This window comes from Cheilinus undulatus, linkage group 11 (assembly GCF_018320785.1).
Source record: "Cheilinus undulatus linkage group 11, ASM1832078v1, whole genome shotgun sequence".
NCBI lineage: Eukaryota > Metazoa > Chordata > Actinopteri > Labriformes > Labridae > Cheilinus > Cheilinus undulatus.
Genome location: NC_054875.1, coordinates 14,743,011 through 14,757,738, shown reverse-complemented (window position 1 = coordinate 14,757,738; position 14,728 = coordinate 14,743,011). Strand labels below are relative to the sequence as shown.

The window sequence follows — 14,728 nt, the reverse complement described above, 5'->3', positions numbered from 1 at the left end:
GCTAGAAAACGCCAGACAGCAAAGCAGGCTGGGAAAGCACAGTGGGAGGAACTGCTTAGTTAGCGTACGTAACGGATGCTGGCATTTTTTCCCTTCTCCTTTTGCTTGGCACATCTTCCCCTCAAATTCAATGAGCCACCTTGTCTTGTTGCACTTCGCAGACACACAAGGGGGGGAGGATCTGTTGATAGCGAGTAGGGTGATACAGTACATAATTTCGCGTTGCATTGTGGGAAGAAAAGGGGATGGGAGAAACGCTTGGAACGTGCAGAGATTTACTAGCACTTTCCCGCTTGCAGAGGAGCTAAACAGCACTATTTATGGCAGCTGGGTTGCTGTGGTAGATTCAAAGCTACAGTAGGACACACAGGAAAAGAGCAGGTTGACACAGTTCAGAGACAAGCTGCGTGTTTCTTGCAGTCGCGAGAAATTAGAGAGCCAAGCGAGGTCCGGACACGAGGGAGTATCAGATCTCATCTGGAGGAAGAGCAGAAGGGAGGAGGAAGACAGGAGAAGAGGAGGAGGAGGGGTGATGTTTTTCTTATTTTTAGACTCTGACATCTTTCATATTCATTTCGTTTGACTGTGCGCATCCATTGTACGCCTCTCTGTCTGTGTCTACACTTGCAGTCTGAATGTGTTCATACCTGTGTGAATTCAAATGTCTGTGAGAGATGTGATGCTTTTCACTTAGGTTGCGGTCTTGGCTTAGCAATCACTCAGCGACGCAGTCAATTTGTGGTTGATTTACCTCTTTGCCTCCATTCGGGGCTGATTAGAACTCTTGTTCTCTCAGGATTTCTGTTTTCTATGGATAGGACAATTTAGCGTATTTTTGTGTGTAGCCATCCAAATGCACTCATCTGCTGCAATCATCTGTAGCCTGGAAGTTGGTTGAATCAGTGCAGTGTCCATGTGGTTATGTGAACAGGCACCACTGCATCCTGTATGAGTCAGCATTGATATTCAAAGAAATCAATTGTAAACAGATTTGAAAGGTAAACAAACAAGCTTTTGGAAGTTTGATCATTTATGCATTCTGTGAGGTATTTCTAGCATTTATTTGCACCTTTTCTTTCAGTAAATTGCATTTATTTTCATGGTTTTAGCAGAGTAGATTGTCTAACATAGCCATAGCAAACCTCCAACGACAATCATAACCTTTCAACCTCTCTGTTCCTGTCAGTAGAAGAGCATAGTCTGCTCCATAACATTGTTAAAAGCAACAGAACCATTTCTGTCTGTTGTTTCAGGGAAATTCTCAAAGATACCAAAGTTAAGCAGACAGCCCAGTTTGACTGAATGGAGCCTTCAAAAGCGGGTTCTTGTTTTGAACAATCAGTACAATTATAATACTTCAGTCAAGAGTCAGGGCAAGCTGTTCCAATGACACACTTCTAATGACAAAACTGGATTTCCTTTGAGGAAAATTGATTCAGATATTAAATGACATCTAATCTGTCTGTTCTCTGTCTGCAGGTCCAGGAGTGGCTGTGTCTGAATTGTCAGATGCAGAGGGCTCTTGGCATTGATATGACCACACCTCGTTCTAAGAGCCAACAGCAGATTCACTCTCCGTCCCACCAAGCCAAACCCATAGTCCAGCCTCAGCAGCAGACGCCTCAGCCAACACAACCGACAGCAGCAGCCCAGCCAAAACCTTTGGCGCAGAGTCAGCCCGCCCAGAGACAGCAGCAGCAGCAGCAGCAACACCAACAGCAACAGCCTCAGCCCTACGGCCAGACGCAACCCTACTCCCAGTCTCAGCCATATTCTCAGTCCCAGCAGTACCCCCAGTCTCAGCCACAGTTGTACCCTACGTCCCAACAGGGACCCCAGACTCAGACAGGGCCCTTTCAGCAGGGCATGCGGTCTGACCCATATTCCCAGAGAGGTCCTGGGGCCCAAGGAGCTGTCCAAGGAGGTCCTGCAAGTGGCCCTAGTCAACCTGGTGGTCCAAGAATTCCTCACCCTGGAGCTGTGCCCCTCCCAGGCTTGACCAAAGCCCCCTCCCAGCCTGATTTGGGTCGCGGTTCTCCAATGCATCAGTCTATGGCACGGCATCATGATCAGACCAGAAGCGCCGGTTCTTCCCCAGCCCACAAACCTCAAAGTCAGGCCCCTCCTGCCCAGGACGGTCTGACCAAGCTGTTTGGCTTTGGGGCATCCTTGCTCAATCAGGCTAGTACTCTAATCAACGTTGATCCCCTATCTACTGCCTCCACCCAGCCAAGCCCTGCACGAGGCAAGGTGGTGTTTAGTAATGCAGCTCCTGACAATAAGCAGCAACAGCAAGGGGCCCCTGGCAGCAAAGCATTTGGTATGGGGGGCCCTCATGCTCCAAGCCAAATGGGAGGTCCACATGCGCCGGGTCAAATGGGAGGTCCTCATGCACCAGGTCAAATGGGGGGTCCTCATGCACCAGGTCAGATGGGTGGTCCTCATGCCCCCGGTCAAATGGGTGGCCCTCATGGGCAGAGTCAAATGGGGGGTCCTCATGCACCTGGTCAAATGGGAGGCCCTCATGGAACAAGCCAAATGGGTGGCCCTTATCCACAAGGCCAAATGGGAGGCCCTTATCCACAAGGCCAAACAGGGGGTCCTCAAACAACAAGCCAAATTGGTGGTCCCCTAATGAGTGGACCACACATGCCAACCCAGAAGCAACCGACCATGCCGCAACAGCAGGGAATGCAGCAGCAGTCGCCTGCGCATCATCAACAAGTGCCGCAAGGACAACAACATCACCCACAAGGAACACAACAGGAGTCACCTGCCCATTTGCAAAAGGCCCTAGAAAAGAAGGAGCCCGCAGCAGTCCCTGTGCCTGCTCCAGAGCCTATTAAGCCTAAAGTGAACTGTCCTCTTTGTAAAACCGAGCTGAACATTAACAGCTCTGACCCGCCCAACTACAACACCTGTACGCAGTGTCACAGCCAAGTTTGCAACCTTTGTGGCTTCAACCCAACGCCACATCTGGTGGAGGTAAGACAACTATTTACACAAAAAGGTAACACAGTGCATGCATATATGTTCACACAAGGACAAAAGGAATTTGTGAAACTCAACAAGCCAAGATATTTCACGTGTATTTGAGAAGCAGTACTGTGATTGCATTACCGACAGACACAGACAGAAGCATCTTCTCCCAGACAATCGATACCATTTTGCACAAACAGAAAATGCTATTCATTCCATTGTCAGACTGTGTACTGTGTGGATGCTGGCCTGAAACTCATCGTTCTCTTTCCACTAAGGAATTCACTATCTTTTCTCTAGTCTGAATCTTTCTCAACATCATTATAGTTTTTAAATTTTCATTTTTATGCTGCTTCACAAACTCTTCTCTCCATATTGTTACTCATTCTCTCTCTGTTAGCAGTTGATAGTCTATTTTCTTTCCTTTATTTATTTTTGGTGAGCACGATGTGCACAAACAAATGTTTAAACAAGCACAGTGGTAGACTGCAAGAAGTAATTCAGTAATACAGTATGGTTTATGATCCCATGTTCTCATTGTGACTAAAAGGACTCAAGGAGTTACCATATGACTGAGCATAAATATGTGTACTCGCCAATACCAATACCTGCATTTAAAGCAGTACCACACTTATTTCTGATACAACTCTACAACAAGTCTACAAATAACTCATTATAATGTAGGATAACAAAACTCTATGTTGTTGTCGGATGTTGCTTTGAAAAATTTAAGATTGATCCAGTGGTGGATTTCACTAATTTATAGCTAGATATTTCCAAAGGGGGTGTGATTTTTGGTCAGTTTTATAACATTTTAACAGTTTTGTTAAACTTATTTGGCATTGATCAGTTTTTATTTTTATTGTGAGCCTCATCACTGCTTAAATCCACATGTACAGTATTCATTTGTATCCTGTTGGTATTACATGATGAAACTGGTGGTACCACCATTACTTACACAGTATTCTGACACTAGTCATGTCTCACCTCTAAAAGAGATGAGGCAACTTCACCATGTTTTGTAAAATGCGTGTTTTTTTTTATCTAAATAACTTCTTGATGTGCAAGTTCATACTTATTAGACTATATACGTGTTTATTTTCCATTCATCTTAACATCAATACACATTAAAGGGATACTTCAACATTTTGGCAAATTCGTCCATTGCCATAATTCCCATAGGCCTAGAAATAGGTTCATTGCCTTTAGCTGTCGATGCAAGCTATTTTCAGATTGGCGCTGCCGAGTTCAGACCTGCTGTGCCAACTCAATGTAAGCAGACAGTATTCCGGCTTTCCCTCATCAAACTCATCAAATACACAACCCAACAACTTCAAAACGCTCTAGCGGACAAGTTGTGACCTGCACATTCACCATGCTATGAAATAATAACGTATAATTATGCAAGATTACGACACATTAAGCAAATACTCAGAACTATTTCTTGAGTAAACCACTTGGCGGAGTGACACAGTGCAGCAGCCATGTCTGGGGTGTAGTTCTGGCTTTGCATTTAGCTTTAAAACATCTCCGTATCGTAATGTTCAGACCTTGTGCAAGGAGCTCTCCGATCATAGGGGGACAAGCAGGCACAAACTTTTAACTCCTCCTAGTTGTCAATGTAAAGAACCGTTATGCTAAGATAAGGTTCTGTAGTTGCGGAGAAGTGGATCACATATGTTAGCTGCTGGGCCACCGTCTCTCTGAAATGTACAACTCTGGCAGGAAGTTTCCGGAAAATGTTGGTGCCCAGGCAAATCATAATTTGGGTCGTGTGTCTTTATGAGATTTTTAAAGCCTGGCTTTTCAACAACACTGGGGTCACGTCTTTGGCGATGTGTCGTGTTACTGCTGCCGTTATCTTGGCATCATCGTGCAGCATATTTTGAAGATTATCGTGTTTAGTTTGACATCTTCCTTTTAAATCTGAATCACTGCCAGATAAAAGATGTGGTGCTGTGTCGTGTTGTCGGTCTCTAAACACTGCTAATTTGCGATCTGTTTATTTCCTCCGCTATGCCATGCTTCTCTCACCTGTACGCATGTGTGGAGAGCTTTCATGTTCGGGATATAGTAATTTTATAATAGTGTGTGGCAAAAACTTTGATGCAGTGAGTATACTTGATATATTGCCCAGCCCTATTTCCAAGTATTTCATTGAGTGCCCTATAAAGGGTTAGCTATCTGGTCTTAAATAGGGATGACTTGATACCAGTTTTTCCTTTCTGATACGATTCCAATACTAAGGTGTTGGGTATCTATGGGTATACTGAGTACTGATCCAATACCAGTGTGAACTTTCTTGACTAACTGCAGAGTAGCAAATTATTTTAGACCTATATTTGACTCAACAAATAGAATCATAATGTACAGCATCTCTGTGACCCTAAAGTTGTTTTTCTGCTGATTATCGAGTTTTAATCCTAAATATTAAACAGTAATATGCTATGTAATGCTATGCTATGTAATATGCGGCTGCATCACTGGCCCTCTCTATCTCTCTCTATATAATGCTCTATCTGGGCAGCATCACCTGATTGTAGAACAGCCTGCAACTGACTGACAGACCCTCACAAAGAGTAAATATTGCGGTTAGCATTCGCGTTAGCATATGAGCTCATAATTTGATTAAATGGATAAAAAGACGTTCAATGTCACATTGACTGGTGGAGATTCAATCATTAAAGTCCCCAAAAGTCACACGAGTTCCAGACTCACTGAAAATGCTGCCACAGAGGATTCAAAGGCATCAATAGCGTCATTGGGAAAGCACAACGGCTAGCTTCAAGAGGAAAAACAAGTAAGAGGCAACGATTTATGATTCAAAAGTTATTTAACTTTTGAAAACTCACATCTTTTCTTGTACGACAGCACTGGTCCGGAAGACATTTCAACAATCACATTCAGAGAAAAACTGTCACACAGCCTCCATTCTCTGCTGCTGCAGTGGGTCCTTTGTTGTTTCTATGCCGCTGCTCTAAAACATAGCCCGTGCATGATGTGCTTTTCGGTGGCAAAGAAAAATTGATTTCCGGTTTACAGTGCCAGAGGTGTGGACTCAAGTCACGTGACTTGGACTTGAGTCAGACTTGAGTCACAAGTTTGACGACTTTGGACTCGACTTGACAATATCATCAAAGACTTGCAACTCGACTTGGACTTTGACAACAATGACTCGGGGCTTGACTCTTTACTGACCAGTTGCGGCTCCTTTAATGCTTACTTTAAAAAAATCCTCCCGAAATCCTCTATAAATCTACACAAAGAAGACAGACTTTAACTTCCAAATTCAAATGAAAACTTGTATATTATTACCGTTGGATGTGCGCTGGATGGAGGAACGTGCGTAAAAGAGCGCAGAGAAAGTCCGCTGGTGGTGTCTCTTCATTAAATTAATTCATAGAGGTGTGCTGTCTTCTGTTTCAAGATAAGCTTCTAATGCCCTCGTTTTAAAACATTTCCTCAGTCACTCCCTGCCGATGCTCTCCCATACTCGTATTTAATGATGACTTTTATGATGCGCATCATCATAAATGAGACAGACACACACAGATCACATTTTGAAATAATGTAAAATTGAGTAAAACTTGTCCAAACGTGGGTGTTTTTATTTGATTTGATTTGATTTGAGGGGGAGCTGCAGGTGTGAGGCAGGGCCGGTTTAAGCCATTTGGAGGCCCAGGGCAAAGACCAATATGGGGACCCTCCCCCTTTAGCTAAAAGCAATAATAATGAGAGTAAAAAAATAGAAAGCATAACTTTAAGTTAACAGAGTCACAGAACTACAGTAAATGTCCAAATATAAAATATAAATACCCAAACAGACACCCATGGTTCATCAGCTCTTTTTTTTGGTCAGCCATTGTGTTCACATAATTTGAGGTCTGATAACTTTACACATAACACATAACTTGAGGTTAAGAACTGGTAATAACACCTTAAACCTAATGTTGACCAGTCAAACATGTTCACTTACAAACACACACAAACCCTATATATCCACTCACACACCTATACATATACACACACTCACCACACAGACACACACACTCACATTAGATGAGTTAAAATGACTGTACAGCGTCTTCAGAAGTTCATTTGTTGTTGCACCGCTTAGCACTGATTATATCCTGAATGCTGTGTCAGCACTCTTTTTCTGTATGATTAAGTTCTGTCACACTGGTCTTATTTTTTTTAATAAAACAATTCAAAATGCATTCATTGTATTTGTCAAATTTAATAGATTGTTACATTGTTTAAATGGCATTTTATTTGGTAAACAGTGCTTATGACTTGTAAGGACTTGAAAATTTCAAGCCTATGACTTCGGACTTGACTAGACTTGTCTTTACTTGAGACTTGACTTGGACTTGCACGTCTTTACTTGAGACTTGACTCGAGACTTGGGATTAAAGACTTGAGATTTACTTGAGACTTGCAAAACAATTACTTTCTCCCACCTCTGTACAGTGCTAACATTTAGTATGGCTAACTGAAGCAAAATATAAAGCTGAACCAAATACTATGGGATCGGTGCATAAACTCATGTACTCGCTGATACCAATACCTGTATTTTAAGCAGTATTGGACAAATTTCCGATACTGGTATTGGAATCAGAACAACCTTAGTCTTAAATCCATGGAACCATCAAAACCAGTATTGCAACAATAATCCAGAATAGCAGTGTTTTTCATTTCATTCAAAAGCCAGCATGTCAAAGGGGCCACGTTTCATTAAAGTGGGTTAAAAGTCTAAGATTAATACAAGTTTTTAAGCCTATAAATGCTACAAACCAGAGTCATGATTAGAGTTGTTCTGATAGAAATATGAAAGGAGGCGGTTGAAGTATGGATCATGAATTATACTTGCATGCAAAGATGGATGAAAAGCACAAAAGACAGATGAATTCAGGGGAAAGACATGAAAGGAAAGAGAGAAAGCAAGGATGCATGTAAGTCAGTCAGTCAGGCATACTGAGAGTGACTTGTATTTACTTTGAGGCACTATGAGCCCTTCAGGGTCTTTGGGGAACATGTTTGTTCATACACTGTATGGTAATGTACTGTCAGCGCCTTAAGTTAGACCTAGAGATAATGGACAGGGTTATTTATAAATACTAGTACAGTATACAGGACAGTGATAGACACAGAGAAACCAAAGAGAAGAAACAGATCAAAATGTTATTTAGACCGTAAGATATTGGTGCCATTAAAACTGTCACACTAAGATCACGAAAGATACATTAAAGAGAGTCTACAGTGAGGACTCTGACCAGGGGCTCTACAGAAGAACTGAATGAAAATAGAGAGAAATGATAGAGAAATGTCAGAAAGCTTAAGAAATACAATGACAGTCAGAAACATGTTTTTTAATCAATGATGAGATAAAAGATGACGTGTAGTGTTGGGTTGGAGTTTTACAAACTAGCGTTTTTATTAAAAGACTACAATTATACAACGTTTATTGTTCATTACTGTGTTGCAAACTGAGAAATCAACTCTAGAGTACTTTTGCATGACAAAAAAAAAAAAAAAAATAGTTCCTTCACTCCTGAAAACAAACATGCACAATGATGTACATCTGCCTTTTCTCATTTTTATAATCAATTTGTGTTTTTGTTGTTGTCGTTCTGAATCAAATCCCATTCAGAAGATTTCAAGTAGCTAGTTAGCTTGGTTCCTGGATTATAAATACGGGATAAGGATTTTCTGAGGATCTGAATGAAGAAACTTGCTTCCTGAACAAGGGCAGCTGAAAAAGTTAATGGTCACTGTTGAGCTCTAACGTCCAGATTGCATATAGCCCACTATACCTCAATGAATGTTACTGCCATTATAGCACAGTCTAGCTTAATGCTCATGATAACTCTGCAGCCTATAAACAGGAGTGTCGGGCATGATAACCTTACTGCTCGTCATTATGCTCACAGTCTGACAACAACAAACATGGGCAGACGGATGCAGTGTGAAGCACAGCTGTTTTCATGACAACAAACACAAGCTCTTGAACTTTCACTTCACTATGAAGTTGCTCTTGTCCTTTTCACCCAAAAATTTAACATAACTGGGATGTTTACAACTAGGTTTCCACAATGCAAATGCTGTCCTCTCTGCCATCTGGCTAGTTGAACTTGCTACCCATGCATACGTACTCACTGTGCTGTTATGCAGCCACCTGCCTTGTGTAGGAGAGCAACTTAAACAGTGGTGGGTATTTTCTCCTTTTTTGTTTGGAGGCAGAAGGGAAGGGAAAAACATCCAGTTTTGTTAAATTACAGTTAACTTTATAAAAAACATTCTCCAATGATTACTCTCTAATAAGTTACTCTCAACACGGATGATTGAACGGTTATTTTTTAAGCTTAAATTTGATTTCTATCAAAGCAAAAAGAAAAGGGGTAATGAGCGATGGAAAAGTTGAGACCACATAAAAACATACTGATTGATAATGGATCAGTGAGAGCAGGGATGGGAGAGACTGAAGGAGATCATAAGAAAAGAGAAGCTTTGAAATTGAGTGGGAAAAAGCTCCAAGTCAGTGTAAAAGAGGAGTTCACATTAAAATACTGGCAGATGAAAAGGCATTCAGAGAACTCACATGAATAAAATGTCACGTTTAAACTAGTATAAAGAGAGATGAGAAGTGAAACAGATGGAGAGAGAACACTAGAGGAAAGCTGAGGGGAAAGCAGACATGTAGGGCTGAATCACGTGCAGCATTGGGTCCATAGGGAAGAGAGGCACTGACCGACTCAAACACAAGGCAGAAAAGCACAGTAAGTAGGACTGCTGGGTGGAGAAAAGTCAAGAGAACAAAGTAAGGGAGGGTAGATGACGACAAAGAATGAGATCACAGTTCTTGCTGAGGACACCTGGCTGATGGAGGAAAGTTGAGCTAAATTTGTTCTCCTTAGTTTTAAGGGCCTTGAATTATTAAAGAATGACAAAACATTATTTTCTATTTTGGCTTGCTCTAAAATATCTCAGCACACACTGCATGAAATGCATTTTTAGTCTGGCATTCACGCTTCCCTGCCCTACTTTGGGTTTTTAACTGTGGCCCCCACAAAATGAACTCTTTTTGTTTGTTGTTGGCATCAACTGTTGGTTTGCTTACTGCAAATTTATGAGAATCATTTCAAGAAAAATTGAAGCATCTGCAAGGGATGAGTCAGCATGATTGTAGATCAGAGGATCGCCTGACGTTATAAGTTATCCTAACTAAAATAGACTGTTAGGTCTACCGAAATGTGACCTGATTAAGATGTTTGTTTTTTTAACATGATCTTTTATATATATATATATATATTTATTTATTTATTTATTGTCATGTATTTGTTTGTCTTAAATGCAAATTTGCTCCTTTGTCATGAGCATATAATTTTTATTCATGTGGAAATACGACCGTCTGTGTAGCCATAATGTGACAGGGGTAACAGACATGTTCCTCATAGTTCATTATCTTGATGCCAACACATGATGGAAATTCCCTTTAATAGTCAAAGAGAATTAGCATTGTAGTCAAGGGAATTTAATTCAAGATACTGAATGTTTTTACTGTGAATATTAGGTTCTTTAGCAACTCTAGGTTCCACCATGATTTCAAACAATCTGATAAAGGTTATGTGACGATTAATTCTCTCATCATTATTGTTGAAGAATGGTAGGGTCACTCGCTGCTCTAGCTTTATAAAAGAGCAGGAGCCCACATACAAAGGACATAGTCATCAACATACTGGTCTTATGTTTAAATCTCAATCCTGAAAATGTTTGAATATTATTATTCTTTCACCCTTTATTTCCTGTTTCTGTTCAGTTGTCCTTAAAAAAAAAAAGAAATACCCCAAAATAATGTATTTTAAATAAAGAATGGGAAGGTCTAGCCCTGCTTCTCATCTATACTAGCTGTCCGGTTTATATTCGTGTTTTTCTCAGATTTTTCATTTCATTTTTCATACTTGCTTTCATAATGTGTCTTCACCCAACTCTAGCTCTGCTGTGGTACATAACAGCTACACCAGGTGAAAAACATACATGAAATACAGCTGCTAAACACCACTATTCTAGTAGGCAACTTTTAGCATGGTCATGTGGGCATGCAGATGTTAGCATTTAGCTCTGTGCCCCACCATGCTTAAGTAGCTAAAGCTTCACAGAGCTGCTGTCATAACTGTGGATATTGTACACTGTATGGACAAAAGTATTCGGCCACCCAACCATTACACAAACAGGAACTGTAATGGCATTGTATTCAAATACATGGACCTTAATACAGAGTTTGCCCAGCAGTAATAACAGCCTCCTCTCTTCTTGAAAGGCTTTCTACAACATTTTGGAGTGTTTCTGTTGGTTTACACTTTGCATACAGTTGAACTGAAAATCCTTCCCTGTTGCGCCTAAAGCCTAATAGCCATGTACACTTACAGGTCATGTGCTCTCTGAATGCATGCATTCACTAACAAACAAAACGTTGATACAAAAAGTAGAGTGTTCATGCAAGAAACTCGTGTAGTTTCTGTAATTTTGGGGGCAGGCCACTCTTCACCATACGCCAGAATAGATAATATGACAGAACAGACTTGGGTCTGTACTGAAAAATAAATGTCTGACAAGGTAGTTTAAACGAGAGTGTGAGAAAAACAGAAACACTCCTTTGATGGAGAAACATGGAGGTTAGCGCTCGTTTGATTTATCTATAATTTAGTGGAGGTTCTTTCTTTATATAAATAGCGAGAGAGATGAAAAATGTAAGGGAGGAGACAGTGCCTGCTAGAACAGAAGGGGAAGAAGTCACAAGGTTTATCTGGCCTCTTCTGTCCTCGTGGCTTTGGCTTAATTCCCGCCGCACATTGTCATCTTCTTCATCTTCTTCCCTTTACTTTCCTTGTCAACTTTTCTGCTCGTCTGCTCGTTCCTCCTTCTATACGACCCGGCTGTCCTACTTTCCTTCTGCTTTTTTTAAAATGAGCTTTAATTCTGTTCAAGGTTTGTGTTTTATCTTAATGCAAGGAGAAAATAAAGCTATTATATATGTTTAAATAAATTATATGGGGCCTGAGAGGGACAAGGTTGTTAATTTTCAGAGTGTGCAAATGTATATGTTTGCAATAGTATGAGTTAAAAATTTAACATGAATCTTATTATACAGAGCAAACCAGCATCCGGTGATATATTGGTGATATAAATGGAGCTCTGCATGATGACACACCATGACACACATATGACACATGCACGCAGAGACTTAACACAGATTGTATGAGGAAGGGTGAGTGAATGAGTGAATGAGGCCATTCTCTTTCCAGTCCACCATTCAGGCTTCCACAGCTGTCATTCTGATTGTTAGATTTTCTGAACGCAACCCACCTGGATGTGCCCTTGTATGTGAGCTGGCATTTATGTTCCCTTGTGTCTGCACACCTGAAGCACACTGATTCTGAATCCTGACTTTTAATCTGCATTTCATATGTGAGGTGTTTGTGTGAGCTTTATCTGTGTCTCAGTTGTGAATATTTAATTAGTAATTCACATAAGCAGGGTTCCAGCGATGAAGCTGTGTGTACATACTAATTAGCTGTTATAAAGGTTACCGTGTGCACTATGACATGTCAGTAGAGCTGGAAAGGTGACCTCAGCTTTTCATTACCTTTATTTACTTTCTCAGTTTTCTTCTGACATGTGACCTTTTTCATTTAATAATAATACTTCAAACTAAAACACAATATGACCTGCAAATAGACACCAAACAAGCAATTGCCTGCACCTGAAAGAGGATGAGGAGGTATGAGCCAAATCAACCAAATCGGTTAACATAACCTTTAATGCAGCACTTTTCAACAAACTAGTTGATCCCAGGTTTCCTCCTATCACAACAGTCCACTTCATTGCGTCATGCCTTACTCAACACGGCAATAAGGGATGTTTTCTTCCAAGAATATAAACCCATATTAGAAGCTTTCAACAAACTAAGTGCAACCCACTCCTGGATAATGACATTTTCTAAGGAGCTTGAATTTAGTGTATGATAGCCGTAATCCACACACGCAGGATAGTTTTAGAACTGTAGTGTAGTTTACAGAAGCTTGTAAACAAGCAAAGAAAAAATGTCCATGGGTTAACCAAAGAGAAGTAAAACACGTCAGAGAGGAGGAGGCATTCCTGTCTACTCTCTCTCTCCTGCCTGCATGACTCACTATGAAGTCTGACAGAGCGCAGGGCATAGACAAGTAGGCCTTAAGAGCGCATTAGCCACAGGCTGATCAATTTATAAGTTCAAAACACACTGACATCATGAATCAATTAAACCAAAAAAGGCAGTAGCCTACCTTCGACTTATGGCTTGACGAAAAAAATCAGAACAAACTCAGACTGTAGGAGTAGCATTCACTCACTGGCTTTAGCTACTCTTTTTCTGCTTAAAATATCCATAAAATGCACTACTAAACTTTGGAGCCGAAGTTTAAATAATCAATAATAATAATAATAATAATCCAGTATTGAAATCTTCATTGAAATCGGCAGAATAGAAGTAAATCATGACCGCTGTCATGACCTTTTTAACTCGATTTCTACTCATCATATACAAGTTCTGTTAAAACAGATTGTGGTTTGTGTTTCCACCAAACAACAGAAAAATACTGATAGTGGTATTGATAAGGAGTCAGACCAATAATGAGATTTGAACTGAAAATATGACCTGACATCTGTTTTACTTTGGTAAATTTGGTACTTTTCTGTCCTATTCAACATAGAAATAATTAATAATACGTTGTTTAAAGCATGTGGAATAAAAAATTATGAAATTTTGACAACCTCATTACTAAGCACCTTTGTTAATACTCATTTGATAAGGTTTCCATGTTCATTCTTAATGTTTTTACAAATTTTGAGTGCACAGGCTAGTCCCCATGCTGCCAATTTGATTTATGACTTTCAAACGCAAACTTGGTCAAATGATTTGAGATGATGCATTAGTACAGTTTTAGATTTCCAGCAAATCACAACAATACCGCAATAATACTTGATAAGCTTAAATTTAGGAATTGACTATTGTGATATACAGTTTTGATATCATAATATCTCTAATTTACAGAAATGCTCAAGGTCTTTTGTTCTATCTACCTTATGTTAGATCAGGTTCCTCAATCATCCTCTTATTAACTCAAATGGTGTCAATATATTGGATCACAACATCAGAATGAGTGTTTTTAGCATTAAAACTGTAACAATTATTAAAATCTTGTTTGAATTAGATAGCTTGAAAATTGTCATATCGTTCAAATACCAGAAATGAAATCAGAATTAAACTGTTTAAGTTTAACCAGTGTCAATGAAAATAATAATGGACACATTCTTACACATTTAACACCAAAATTTCTTGCTGAAAGTATTTATGTATTTTTCTCTAAAACATTTTAACAGTTTACTGATTTAGTAAACAATGAGTTTGGAAATGTTTTACCCATCATAACAGTAAACCAAATTCCTTGGTTCACTGTTTTTTGTAAGAATTACTGTTTATTACTTTAAGAACCTTCTACTAACACCGGGGGTAAGGGCTGAAAAACTGAACTCTGGAAGAAAATCACGATTTTTTTCTCCTTTAGTAAAATGAGGATTTTTACCTCAAAGGTAATAGTAAAAGCATGACATATGTCCATATTTAAATATAAGATAGTCACAGTATCACATTAAAATTATTAGAATGTCTTTACACAGCGATTACTTTCCTGCTAACAGCACAAAACTAGCA

At 39.9% G+C, this 14,728-nt stretch overlaps 1 protein-coding gene across 1 annotated transcript in view; it reads left to right on the top strand.

Moving 5' to 3' along the window:
• Window positions 1-14,728, top strand: part of bsna (bassoon presynaptic cytomatrix protein a) — a 181,444-nt gene that overhangs the window by 60,549 nt on the left and 106,167 nt on the right. Inside the window, exon 3 of the mRNA XM_041798685.1 lies at window positions 1,480-2,985. Within this exon, the coding sequence (XP_041654619.1) occupies window positions 1,480-2,985 (1,506 nt within the window). The remainder of the gene's footprint in view (window positions 1-1,479; window positions 2,986-14,728) is intronic.